Source organism: Hylobates moloch, unplaced genomic scaffold (assembly GCF_009828535.3).
Source record: "Hylobates moloch isolate HMO894 unplaced genomic scaffold, HMol_V3 SCAFFOLD_20, whole genome shotgun sequence".
Taxonomy (NCBI): domain Eukaryota; kingdom Metazoa; phylum Chordata; class Mammalia; order Primates; family Hylobatidae; genus Hylobates; species Hylobates moloch.
Window position 1 is genome coordinate 24,604,725 of NW_026652295.1, and position 14,531 is coordinate 24,619,255.

General features: G+C 43.0%; 1 protein-coding gene across 14 annotated transcripts in view; it reads left to right on the forward strand.

Annotated features, from left to right (window-relative positions):
- The first annotated feature begins 368 nt into the window (after positions 1–368).
- CARMIL1 (capping protein regulator and myosin 1 linker 1) overlaps positions 369–14,531 on the forward strand; it is a 337,716-nt gene continuing 323,553 nt past the window's right edge. For 7 of the 14 annotated variants that reach the window (XR_009211234.1, XR_009211235.1, XR_009211233.1 and 4 more), the window contains exons 1-2: positions 369–909; positions 5,845–5,942. Coding sequence is in view for 10 of the 14 variants with exons in the window: in XM_058432050.1 (XP_058288033.1) it covers positions 870–909; positions 5,845–5,942 (138 nt within the window). In the remaining 4 variants the exon portion in view is untranslated. The remainder of the gene's footprint in view (positions 910–5,844; positions 5,943–14,531) is intronic. The other 7 variants (XM_032141206.2, XM_032141207.2, XM_032141201.2 and 4 more) reach the window with 1 other exon arrangement.

Genomic DNA, 14,531 nt, shown 5'->3' on the forward strand with positions numbered 1-14,531 from the left:
TCTGCAGTCTCCCGTCTTCTGGGTCCCTTGGCCCGCCCCGAAGTGGGGGCAAGGAATCGGAAAGCCCGGCTCACCCGGCTCTCCTCCCTCGCAGCCAGCAGATGGCTCCCGGGCTCTCTCGCGAGCCCGCTCGCCCCCTCTCCAGACGCAGGGCTTTTGCGGTTTGGGAGGGAGGCTGCGAGGAGGGGCGCGGTGCCCGCCGCCGCCACCACAGCACCGCACAGCGTCTCTCCTGGGGGTGCGCCCTACGCCGGGGACCCAGCGCTCGGGCACCGGAGGCCGGCCTGGCACTGGTGAGGAGGCCGGCTCTCGCGAGGTGAGGAGGAAACGCTGGAGGAAGAGGAGAAGGAGAAGGAGGAGAAGGAGGAGGGCCGGAGCTGCCCCCGCCCAGCCGGAGCCCGGCAGGAGCGCGAGGAAAACCTACTCCCCCCGCCCCGCGCCGCACTCCCCGCCCTCACCCACGCCTTCCGCTTTCACCTAGGGCTGTAGGTGCGGTGCGGAGACTGGGCGGGAGCTACGCCGGCCCAAGCCCAGCCGGGGACCAGCGAGCCGGGAGGAGGAGCAGGCGCCACAGCCGCCTCGCGCCCCGCGCCCGCTTGTAATCCGGTTCGCTCCTTATTCAGCCGCCGGGAACTGCGAGGAGGCGTCATGTAGCAGCAGTAGCAAATCCGCCTCGCATTTGCAACTCTTTTTTTTTTTTTTTGGTGGGGCGGGGGTCGCGCGGCAAAATTGTATCTCCGCCCCCCTTTTCTTGCCCACTTCCATTTGCAAGCTGCATCTGCCTCTCTAAAAAAATTGAGTTCGGGGAAGGGCAGGGGGCCATACATCAGAGTTGGACCTGCAATAACCCCCACACCTACAGGGCAACCATGACCGAGGAGAGCTCTGACGTTCCCAGGGAGTTGATAGGTAAGATTCGCGCGGTTGTTGGTTTTCCATCTTCCTCTGCGTACTCCTCACCTCTACCTCCCTTCCCACCTCTGCCTTCCCGCAGGTCCCGAGTAGTCTTGGCGCCCCTTAGGGCAGAGTGGTGTTGGGCAGGGTCACTGGGGGTGCCGGGAAGTTTGTTCCCATCCGACCGCCTCTAGAGCCAAGTGCAGAGAGAGAAGGCGTCGGGGAGGAATCGGGAGTCCTCGGGAGGTGGGTGGGAGGGGGGTCTCGACTGTGAGCCCTGGGCACCTCCTGTTGCCCAGAAGCGGGGATCCAGGTTGGCGAAAGAAGGGGGCGGGCCATCTTAGACTTGGGAGTTCTGCAAGAGAGGGGAGCCCTTTACAGCGCCCAGCCCGCTGCTCCAAACTCGGGAAAGTCCGGGAAAGCCTATCGGAAGGACAGGTGGCGAGCGCACAGTAGGTCGTCTCCGGCACGTGTCAGGAGCCTTAAAATGCCCCGCGGGAGGTGATCTTCTGACACGCAGACTTGGGGGAGTGGGCGCTAGTCTGGTAAAATGACTGGGCCTGGCAAGGCGTGGCTTAGAGTAGCCAACTGGGAGCGAAAGGGTTACAGGGCTGACGCAGACTCGGGCCAGGAAATAGAGGGTTAATGATAAAAGCCTTATTTTAATAATGATTAACCTACCGATTCTCCCTACAGGGGATCGCCTAGGGAACCCGTGTGTGTTACCCTGTGCAAGGTGACCCATTGTTTGAGTACCTTGAGGTTTTTTTTTTTTGGTGGTGATGGGGGCGGGGCTGGTTAAGTCTTGGGGTTTAACTTAATTATCTGGAGGGTTAAAATGGCAGAGCTAAAATAGGATGGGAGAGTGTTCTGAAAACCTAGCGTTTAAGCATGTGTATGTGTGTAGCATGTTATATTGTAACAAGGTATGTGCGTCTGTGTACAGATGTGTTTTGAGCCCTAGTGACCTATATTCCCTACTGTACCATTCTTGGCACACTACACAGCCTACAGCTCACAAAGATGATGTTTAATCGGTGCTGACAACAAGAGAAAGTTCTGAGCACCCATTGATCTCCATGCGTGGAATTTGCCCCTCTGTTGTTCCTTTTAGCTAATAATACTTTGGAGGAATTTGTGTGTGCCCTTCCGTTGGTGACTGTTAGCAGGTAAAACTTGATGTAGAGAGGCTGTTGCTAGGTTTGTATGGAAGCCTCTACTTCTGCTGAATTACAGACAGACAAACCTGATCTTTTACCAGAATTTACAATATGAAATTATTCACAGACGCGCGCGCGCTTGCACACACACACACACACACACACACACACACACACACGCACCTCTCATCATGATCTCAGCAGGTCCTCTTCTCTCTCCCCAACCCTGTGGAGTCTGCATCTTTTGCTGGAGTGAGTGACCCATCCGGTTGTGGGAGGCTGCGACCTTTCCAACACCCCAAGCAAACGCCAGAGGCTCTGAAGATGCCTCCAGAGGTCCTGAGAATGAGTTTAGGGCAGGGCTTGCCTGGCTGGTCAGGGGATAAGGATGGCTAAAGGGGGTGGCAGATTTTTACTTTATATAAGGAGTTGTCCTTGAGTCTGGAAATGGAAAGTGTAGGTAATTACTTAGACCCAAGAGAAAGAGTGAAGGGTAGAGTGGAAATAAGGTGTCTGGGTTTCTGTTCATGGTTCTCAAAAGGAATAGTTCGTATATTTTAAAAGTTGAGTTTGACCTTTATCTTGAAATGGAATTTTTGTTTTTATTAAGTATTGCCTATCTCATATCTCTTTCAACAGAGTGACATATTATGCCCGATATGATTTTTCTGGGCCTTTCAGTGGTCAAGTTAGGCTGGGATAGAATAAATTCCTGCACCTGCTTTCCTCTAAATTCAAGTGCTCCCAAGAGTTCTGCTCTGATCAATTCAAAATGGCGACCGACCATGTGAAAACCTCTATATTCCCTTAAGATTCCCTCAAGATATTTAAAAAGTGTTACAGACTTGGCTGAGCGTGGTGGCTCACCCCTGTAATCCCAGCACTTTGGGAGGCCGAGGCGGGTGGATCACCTGAGGTCGGGAGTTGGAGACCAGCCTGACCAACATGAAGAAACCCTGTCTCTACTAAAAATACAAAAATTAGCTGAGCGTGGGGGCACGTGGCTGTAATCCCAGCTACTCGGGAGGCTGAGGCAGGAGAATCACTTGAACCTGGGAGGCGGAGGTTGCGGTGAGCCGAGATCAAGCCATTTCACTCCAGCCTGGGCAATAAGAGTGAACTCCATCTCAAAAAAAAGTGTTGCAGACTTTACATAGAAAAAATTTAAATGTAGAGAAGAATAAGAAGACTATATGTCACTCCTATTACCACTTACAGGTAGTTATTTTAAAGGGTATATGATTTTCCAGTCTCTTTCCATGTGTATATGTTCTGAAGTCAATTTCAGATACCCATTTCCCGCAATTCTTTTTTAGGGGAGGGAAGAGTGGCCTGTGCTTGTTTCTCGAGTTCTGATAAGATAGGAGCTTTGTGAATAACTCAAAGTGCAGTGAGCACTACATGTTCTCTTGCCCCATTCCACCTCCTTGCTGTTCCTTGAACAGGCTGTGCTTTCTCAGATTTCCATGCCGTTCTTTATGCGTACACTGTCTTTTTCTCCCCGTTTTCACTCTTCTTTATCTCAGCAGCTCTAAACTTCCATGGCGGTACTTCCAAGAAGAAAATTTTGATTACCCCTTAATAAACATATATTTGTTAAACTACATACTCCATTTAGTGTGTATAATCTAAAACACACACTGAAACACACATTGTAAGTAGAAATGAAAATTCTATTTTCTTCTTTCATCTCAATGGATTGTGTTGTGCACTCTAGTTTGGAAACCAGTGATCTTATTTCCTATGCCTTCAAGATTCAGCTCAGGGATCCCCTCCTCCCTGAAACCTTCGTGTGCTTCCGAATCCATGATCCTATGCATTGTGTGTGCATTTGTTTTATGACATCTCTCAGTGACCTCCACTAGATTGCAAACTCCTGTGAAATGCAAGGACCATCTCTATCTAGCACCTAGTAGAGTACCTGACACACAAGAGGTACTCCTATGTACATTTATTTGTTGAACATGTGAATAGACCACAATGATTATAATACAGAATACAGAGGTATGGGAGCATAGAGGAGGGGACTGTATTTTGGAGGATAAGTAGAATATAACCAGGAGGACAATAGGGAAAGAGCATCCCAGGAAAGGGAATAATAGATACACAATCCTAGGGGTGTAAAAGATGAAGGTATTAGGGATAATTGGATCTTTAGGTATGTGCTGAGAAGTCACACGGAAAAAAAAATGTGAAAGACCTTGAATGGCATGCTATGAGTTTTGGGTTTATTCAAAAATGACTGCAACTCATAGACTGGGAGAGACATGATGAATCTCACAGTTTTGGAAGAGTCACGGTGGTTACGGAGGTGACAGTGGGCTTATGGGTTAGAGGCCATGGACTTAGTCTTGGTGAGAGATTCTGAGGCCCTTACTGCAGTCATGCCTAGGTGGTCAGGAGCTGTGGAGGAGGCAGATTTTAGGAGACTGGCTTTCTGTCTGAGAGAAAGGAGTTGGAGATAAGCATTTTCCAGCATCATTAGTGTCCAGAGTGGAGATAATGAGTTTGATTTCAGACATGTGCATTTTGAGGTACTCATGGGAGCCCTAGGAAGACTTTTGCACCTCCATCTGAAATGTCAAGTCTCCAAATTTCTCCTTCTATTGCCTTTGACCACTTCTTGGGGGTATTGTGCTGTGATGATTTTGGAAGGACAGATGACTGGGGTTGCCTTTGTTTGGGTAAATCATTTGTAATAGTTCTGGTTTATTTTTATTTTTTTGAGACAGAGTCTCACTGTGTCACTCAGGCTGGAATGCAGTGGCACGATCTCAGCTCCACTACAACCTCCACCTCTCGGTTTCAAGCAATTCTCGTGCTTCAGCCTCTGGACTAGCTGGGATTACAAGCACGCACCACCACACCTGGCTAATTTTTTTTTGTATTTTTAGTAGAGGCAGGGTTTATCTATGTTGGCCAGGCTGGTCTTGAACTCCTGGCCTCAAGCGATCCACCTTCCTCAGCCTCCCAAAGTGCTGGGATCACAGACGTGAGCCAACGTCCCCAGCCCAGTTCTGTTCTGTTTTATTTTGCCATATTCCCCAAACATCATGTCAAGACTTACTCATAGAGAATGCTAATATTTGTATGACACTATGGTGAACCCAGAGGCTGCTGGGCACCAGAGGTAACCAGCCAGGGGCAGAGGGAATTTATGAATTCCTGTTGTGTTCTGCATGCGATGTAGTGTTTCATCATACTGCCCAACTTCACTATTTGCTGTTCTTTGTTTTTTCTTTTATATGTATCTTACTTTCCAAACAAGATTATGTCATGCCTTGCATGGACTGGTATTATGTCGTGCTTTTGTGTTTGCCTCAGCATATCAATATACAGTACGAGGTACAAAGTAGGTGTTTATTAAATACTTGATGGGCGATAATCATCCAGCTTGTTAAAACAAGTAAAAAAGACAAACGGTCGGGCACGGTGGCTCATGCCTGTAATCCCAGCACTTTGGGAGGGCCAAGGCAGGCGGATCACTTGTGGTCAGGAGTTCAAGACCAGCCTGACCAACACGGTAAAACCCCGTCTCTACTAAATACAAAAAATTAGCCGGACCCGGTGGTGTGCGCCTGTAGTCCCAGCTGTTCGGGAAGCTGAGGCAGGAGAATCACTTGAACCCAGGAGGTGGAGGTTGCAGTGAGCCAAGATCTCACCACTGCACTCCGGCCTGGGTGACAGAGTAAGACTGTCTCAAAAGACGGCAACAGTAAAAACAACCAAATATACTCCTCACCAGTGCTTTTTTTCTTACTAATAACATAATTCCTTTTTTTTTTTTCAGAAAGCATAAAGGATGTTATTGGCAGAAAGATAAAAATTTCAGTGAAGAAGAAAGTGAAGTTGGAAGTTAAGGGAGACAAAGTTGAAAACAAAGTGCTGGTAAGTATTACTGATTATTTTTATTAAATGTTTGGAAATGAAAGTGTCTTTTCATTGTTTAGATTACTTAATTTTCATGCAGCATTACTTCTGTGTTTTATATATTGTTCAAAAGTTCTGATGACCATTTTGTCTTAGGTTAATTGGAATATTTCTTTGTCAAAAGTTAAAAATAGGGTAATTTGAATTTTAAAGATCAAAGGCTTTTAGATCGTATTTCTCAAAGTTGTAATTGCTGCCTATGTTTAGGTAATCTCTTAGAGTCTGTTTTCATAATATTCAGAGTTTGATGTTAAATGGAACTTTTTTATTTGGTGTGTGGTGGCTGATCCTATGACTTTATTCATAAAGTCTTATGGAGGAGTTTAAACAGTTCATCTCATGTTGGTTTAATTACTTGATTAGATTTTCTTAGATGTTATATATGAGTCCATTTAAGGGGTGATGAGCTAACAAAGCATTGTCATTTTACGCAGGGTGTTGGTGATTTGGAGGGAAACTCCTGCTGAAGGCAGTATCTGCTAGTGTTGTGATTGGACTTGGGGTTCCTTTTGGTTTGTGAGAGGAGATGCTGAGGGGCTGAGGGTTTGGGCCCTGCTGCAGAAAACTTCTTAGAGAGGTGTCAGTGTTGGAGTTGTACCTTTAGAGAGGTGAAAATATTTTGTGGTATTTTAATGGTTTCTAGGTTGAGATTGTGGCAAATCTAAATTTAAGCCTAGGTGGAAAGAATATTTTGATGGAGAGAATATTGTTTAACTTTTTATCATGGATATTTGCAAACATATGCAAAAAACAGAATAGTATATTGAACCCTATGTACCTGTCCTTCCCAGCTTCAACCATTTTCAGCATTGTACTAAGTATCTTCCCCATGGTGTTTGTTTGTTTGTTGTTGTTGGTTTTTTTTCCTCTGGAGAATTTTAAAACAAATCCCAGGTATATATTATTGAAAGAGAATAATTTTTTAGTTTTTTAAAGTTTTTTTGAGACAAGATTTCAGTCTGTTGCCTAGGCTGGAGTGCAATGGCGTGATCTCGGCTCATTGCAGCCTCAACCTCCTGGGCTCAAGCGATCCTCCCACCTCAGCCTCCTGAGTAGCTGGGACTACAGGTGTAGGCTACCATGCCCAGCTAATTTTGTTTATATTTTGTAGAGACAGGGTCCCGTATATTCCTGAGGCTGGTCTCAAACTCCTGGACTCAAGCGATCTGCCTGCCTTGGCCTCCCAAAGTGCTGGGATTACAGGCATGAGCCACTGTGCGTGGCCTGAAAAATAATATTTTTAATATTCCATTTCTTTAGTTAAAGTTGCCAAAGAATTTGAAGTGTCTTTCTGATCACATCTGTCTTGAGAATCTTCTAAAATATCTAACCCCAGGATATGTGACTGTCTTTTCTTGTTAGTAAGGATTATGCTTGTGATGGATGACTTCTGTTTCTATGTTATCTGTATATACAAGTCGGGATGGTAAAGGCATTGAAGTGGGAAAACTTGAGTGGCTTTTGCCCAGCAACAAAATGTCCTTATGTAAACTGCATGATTAAGTTATCAGTAGAAGAAATGATTGGTGCCATTGTTCTATTTAGCTTCAGTAAAGATGAAATTTCCTTATGTTTTTCTTGATGTTGTTCAACAATGATTGTGTTATTTTTTTGGAAGTGGTAGTGTAGAGAAGAAATATTGTTTCTGTCATTTGCTTTTTTATAAATTTAAAGTAAGTTTTTAATAATGTAACTTTATAAGATGAATCAACTTCTCTACAACTTAAATATCAGGTAGTGGTTGCTATGACAGTCTAAAAAATTGGGGCTTGGTATTATTTGATATGGAAATTATAATTATGCTAAGAACAAACCCACATCATGAGTGCAATTTACCATGTTAAAATTTCAAAGACAAATTTAAATGTCCAATATAAAATTAGCACTATTTAAAAATGCTTATGATTAGTACTTAATTGTAAGTTTTTTTGGCCTCAACTAACAGCTGGAATTGATTAAAGTTGTAACCAAATTAAAAATGTATTTGAGTTTAAGCATTTATCTCCCCAAATATGGAATCTAAGCAGTTTCTAGGAGCATGGCCAGAACTCACTGTGGCTGTTACTTGCATGGGCAGGAATTATTAATAGAAATACTCAAGGTCTGGCTTTCTTTGACAGGCTTCAAGTTAGAACACGAAGATGTATGAAGTAACCTCAAAGCTGTGGATTTCTGAGTTTCTGAGTTTAGAGAAATTTAATTGCTTGATCCATTGTTAGCCTACTAAAATGGTTCATAAATGAGTTGGCTGAATATCAGTACATTGTTTTGAGTTGTGCTTTTGTTACTTTCCCCCATTGCCCACTATTCACTCCTTTTCTTATAAAAGTAGGAGTGTGCTGTATTTTACGTGGTTCTTTCTTCTTACACTTGAGACTTTATACTATTTCTAGCTTATCTTTTGCAAAGGGCTTATCTTCATCTTCCTATAATCATAATAGCTAATATTTCTAAAAATCTGTTTTTGAAGGCTAGTCAAGTGAAGCAATGGGAGTGGAGGAAGAGCAAAGAAATCTGTAATGAGTTGTGATCAATTAGTTGTAAACACCCCTACACTCAAACCAGCCATGATTATAATAGCTAATATTTATTAAACACTGGCCAAGTGCCAGAGACTGTGCTGAGTACTTAATTACACATTGCTTTGTTATATCCCCACTACAACGCTATGAGGTAGGCACTTTTTACATCTCCATTTTACAGATGAGGAAATTGAGATTTGGAGAAGCCAAAGTAAATTGCTTCACATCATTTGGCTAGTTAATAACAGCTGGGATTCGAACCCAGCTCTGCCTCACTCAGAGCCTATCTGCTTTGCCTTTGTGGTCAAAAAGAAAGCAGCTGTTACTTTGTTCCATGGTTGCTGACTTCAAACAATGATAGGGGAGATTTGGACTTTAGAGTCTCTCTGTCTTTGACTGATTGATTTATACACTAGTTTTATATTTGTTGAGCACCTGCTGTGTTCCAGGCACATGGTATATACAAAATAGTCCTAGTCTTTGACTTCATAGGACTCCAAGCTTACAGTCTAGTTGGGGAGGTAAACATGTAGCCAGGCAGTGGTTTGAGATGTGCTATGAGTGGATGAATCGGGGCTTCAGGAGCATGGAGAGGAACTCCCAACTCAGGCCTGAGAATCAGGGAAGACTTCAGAAGGAAGATAAGCTTAAGCTGGCGTTCACTGGATGAGTAGGAGTTAGCCAAGGGAAGAGAGTGGAGACATGTTCTGGACAAAGGGAACAGAATATGTCTGGAAGCCTGAGAGAGCTTATGTTAGAGAAACATACTAAGGTACAGTTGGGGTAAGGCATATACAGGGTAGAGAATGGGCAGGTGTAAAGCCTGAGTCCTGTCTTTGCAGTTGGGATGTCAGGTGAAAGTTAGGACTGGTTAAACAGGTCTCTTCTTGCCACCTGTGTATAATGAAATATTAAGGCTCAGTGGTTAAGGGCCCAGATTTTGGGTTCACACTGTTGCTCAGCAACTTTATGACAATGTTAAGAATCAGGTTTTTTGTTTTTTTTTCCTATGGAAAAAAACCTATGTTATAACAGTATCTATTGGTATGTGGTTGCTTTACATATCAAGTGGAATTTATTTAAATACCGCATAGCACAGTGGCTGTATGCAGCAAACACCCAAAAATGATAAGGCAAGAGGAATAAAGGGGTCCTGCATTCTGTTTTCTCCATGGTGCAGAAAATGCCAATCCTTCTGAAGCCCAAGTATCCGCTGCCTCCATTGACAGGTTGAGGTCAGTTCACCATAAGGCCAAGAGGGTTTATTCATAGTTTGTGGCACCTTATTAGCAGGATAGAGGGCAACAGGCTGGATCTAAAATTCCTAAGGTATGCTCTCCTCAAATGAAATCAGAAATGCTAGATGTTCTGGGGCAAGAGTGTTCTATTCTCAAATAAATTTGGCAATCAGAGCGTTAAAGATAAATCAGTTTCTTTACTGCATGAGTTTTCAGAGCCATTAATACACCCCTGTGCATTGTAAATTTCTAAGAATTGGATAAAGTATGCTGTTTTTTCCAAACTTACTTGGCCAGAGACCCTAATGACCATGGGCTAAGAAGGAACAGGCTAGAGATGATGCCTCTTGGGACAGTTAAGAAAAGATAGAACAGGCTTGAATAGGCTTTCCATCATTAGGAGTGTTCTCCTGAGGAATGGTCCTTTAGCCCATGTTTTTTAAAATCTACGTTTTCAGTAGTTCCACTGTGGGCTACATTGGCTTGACATGTCATATGTTGTTGAAATACCTTTCTCTGTTGTCTTTAGGGGATGTCATTAGAAAGTGATTCCGTGTTTCTTTGACTCTAATTCCCTTCTCCCATTTGCTAAATGAATCTTCACCCAATTTTTATAGTACTTGGAGTGTAAAAAATGTATTTTAACTTATGTATTTTGTTAAAATTAAACTTTTTCATTTTTAAATTGTAGATTTGTCTGCAGTTATATCAGATAATACAGAGAGGTTATCTTATGCCCTTTATTTAGTTTTCCCTTTTTGCAAAATTATAGTATAATGTCACAACCAGGATACTGACATTGATTGATACTATAAAATGCAGATTTCCAGCACCACAAGGACCCGTAACATTGCCTTTTTATAGCCATACCTAGCATTCCCCACTTCTCTGATCCCTGGTAGCCACTAATCTGTTCTCCATTTCTAAAAATTTATCATTTTAAGAATATTATATAAATGCACTCATATAGTATATGCCTTTTTGGGATTGGTTGTTCTTGCTCAGCATAATTCCCTGGACCTTCATCCAAGTTGTATCTGTTTAGCTAAGGAGTGCTTCATGGTATGGATGTACCACGTTTGGTTTAGCCATTGGCTAGTTGATGGACATTTGAGTTGTTTCCAGTTTTTGTCTATTAGGAATAAAACTGATGTAAACATTTGTGTACAGATTTTTGAGTGAACATACTTTTCCTTGCTCTGTGATAAATGCCAAGGAGTGCAACTGCTGGTTTGCATGGGAATTACATGTTTACTTTTATAAGAAACTGGCAAACTGTTTCCCAGAGTGACTGTACCATTTTATGGTTCTACCAGCAATGTATGAGTGATCTAGTTTCTCTAAATCCTTGGCAGCATTTGGCATTGTCTGGACTTCTTTTTCTGAGACAGGGTCTCACTTTATCACCCAAGCTGGAGTACAGTGGCACGAACACAGCTCACTGCAGCGTCAATCTCCCAGGCTTAAGTGATCCTCCCACCTCAGCCTCCTAAGTAGCTGGGACTGCAGGCGTGTGCCACCACACCTGGCTAATTTTTGTATTTTTTGTAGAGATGGGTTTCAACACGTTGTCCAGGCTGCTCTTGAACTCCTGGGTTCAAGCAAGCTTTCTGCCTTGGCCTCCCAAAGTGCTGGGATTCTTTTTTTTTTTTTTTAGAGAGCTAAGTTGAAGGAAAAACAATGTCTGGCGGGAGCAAGAGCCCTGATGACCTCTTGTTTCCCACAATTCTGCTGTTGCCTGTTTGGGGGAGAGGAATGTGGCACTCCTCTCTCCAGGATGGTGGCCTTAAAGTGTATGAAAAGTCATTCCTAGTCTCCACTTTGCTTTTTCTGTTTGATTTAGAATTTGGGTTACATCATCTTTGCCAACCCCTTCTTCTTCCACACCCTTCATAAAATGGGTCAGAAGCAGGACTTCCTTTCTTCTTAAACTGAGCAAGTAGGGGAAGTGGCATACAAAATCGGACTATTCTGTTTTGTTTACCTATTCTCTTTAAAACTACCCATCTGTTGTCCATTTGTTTTCTTTTGAAAAGTTAATCTGAAATCCACCCCCCCACCCCACAACGACAGGGTCTCACTGTGTTGCACAAGCTGGAGTGCAATGGCACAATCACAATCACGAGCCTTGCTCAAGTGATTGCCTCTTGCAATCACTTGAACTGAGCCTTGCCCAGTTGAGCCTCTTGAGTAACTGTGACTACAGGCACATGCCACTATGCCTGCCTCATTAAATTTTTTTTTTTTTTTTTTGGGACGGAGTCTCGCTCTGTTGCCCAGGCTGGAGTGCAGTGGCGCGATCTCGGCTCACTGCAAGCTCCGCCTCCCGGGTTCACGCCATTCTCCTGCCTCAGCCTCTCCGAGTAGCTGGGACTACAGGCGCCCGCCACCACGCCCGGCTAATTTTTTTGTGTTTTTAGTAGAGGCGGGCTTTCACCGTGGTCTCGATCTCCTGACCTTGTGATCCGCCCGCCTCGGCCTCCCAAAGTGCTGGGATTACAAGTGTGAGCCACCGCGCCCGGCCATTAAATTTTTTTAAATTAATTAATTAATTTTTTTTTTTAGAGACAGTCTCATTATTTTGCCCAGGCTGGTCTTGAACTTCTGGACTCAAGCGATTCTCCCACCTCGGCCTCCCAAAGTGCTGGGATTATAGGCGTGAGCCAATGCGCCAGGCCTGAAATCCCTTTAACATATTTTTTTCCCGTTGGCTATTTATTTATGGTTTTTGAACATCTTAATTAGACTGGATTGGAATAACTGTAAGTTAACTTAAGAAAATGTTGAAAGGCATAGGGGTATTATTTTGGGTAACGTATCCCTAAAATATTTTGGTGGCAGTGCTTTCATTAACATGAAATATAAACTCTATTCCACCTGCTTATTTTTTAAGAGGACATGAAAAAAGAAATATCTCTCATATAGAAGTTTTGGAAGTATTTGGCCCACTTAGTCACAAATTATCTTCAATCTCAGATATTCTGCAATATGGAAACTATTGTTCTTTTGCAGTAGGCCATACTCATTTTGCATGACCAGTCTGTTTAATGCTTTTCTAGTTCGCCAGTCTCTAGTACCTAACTTGATTCAGCAGTATGACCTGTGCCATAGTCACTTTTCAGACGGATATTCATGCTGAAATTTGTGTTCAGCTTCTTTAAGGCAACATCAGCCTTGGCCAATGGTTTTCAGGCTTAGTGCCTGTTTAAAACAATTTTTTTTCATGGAACCCATAATGTAGTAATGTTTTGGGATTGTATTTTGGGAGTTCATAATTAAACCTATAATAGTGTAAACCTAATCACTGATTTCAGTGAGGCTGTTTTGATGAACACAAATTAGAAATAGTAGGGGAGATTTGGTTTTTGCTCTGGGTGCATGGAATAGAGAGACTCCCGATTCACCAGTTAAGCAGTACAGATATCACAGTTTTTAAAATAGCTAGTCTTGCAATCTCAGGATGCTTTCCAAGTAAATAGAGACGGCAGGGGAAGCTTTATTCTGAGATCTGCACAAAAGTGGGTTATCCTGGCAGCACAGTGTACCTCGTAGTTGTTCTCTGATATGTAAAACTTGGTGTAACACATCTGAGTGTGTGTGTTGGTGTTTTATTCCAGTAGTTAAAATAGACATAAGACAAATTCATATAAAATGTTTGTAGACTGCAATGTCTTCTGAAGAATGCTGTCGGAAAATCATTATTCTAGGCCTCCAGGTTTACATCCCTCTGTGAGAGGCTCTTGTACCAGTTGCTGGGTAATTTGAACAGTTGCCTTTGTGGTACCATTAGGAGTCTCAACTTTTAAGGATCACTTACAATTCTGTGCATAGGTGATTTTCAAAGCACCTGGGTGAAGTTACATGGCTCTAGAAAATTGAGCTTTAGAAAACAGAAACAACATTGAAATGATCTTTGGGAGTGAGTTATCAGAGAACATGCATTGTTGCCAAGGATCCTGGCATAAATGGGAACTTCAAAATAAAAGAATCCATATTTGAGCACTTCACAATTTACCTGAACTGAACACCGGAGTCAGTTCCTACCTGTTTCCACTAATCTCTGGGTAGGGGCTGGGGGCAGGCTGTGGCCATGGGTGTGCATTTTCAGGAGGCAGTTCTGGCTGACTTGAACTTGTTACCTGAGCTGCATTTACATTCTACTCTCTCCTCATCTGCAACTGCCCCAGTTTCTTCTGTAGTTAGGATAGGCGAGTCAAATGACCTTGGGCAAAGAAGCTGTTGAACATATAGCAGGCTCGGTGTAACTTTTCATTGTTCTAAAAAGATACTTTTTCCAGTCTCTGGGATTTAGCCACCCTTGGACCAGGGCAATTAGGTATATACCCTGGAGAGTGGAGGAAGGTAAGTGAGGAGGGGGAGTAGGAGAGTAGCATGAAAGGGACATTGTGGACATTAAGGAGCCAGGAAATCTAATCAAAATATGGAATGAATAGGGAGAACTCTTCTTTTTTTCCTAGTTATAAAATAGTTACAGAGAAAATAAAGACTTTAGTAAAAGGTTACTGTTTAACAACTTTAGGTTTCATTTCACTGGAAACACTGTTAATATCTTTGTTAAAATAGATTAAAAATGCAGCTACGATCTGAAGGATAAAAGATTTTTGTTCCCTCTCTTATCCCGTCTGCTTTCTAAAATGCTTTTTTTTAAATAGAATATAAGAATTTGGATTGGTATATATGGGGTATATCATTGCCTAAATCTTTACGTTACTGTGTTTTATTTTTTTCTCTCTTGATAGACCACCTTCCCCAGCTCTTTGAGGAAA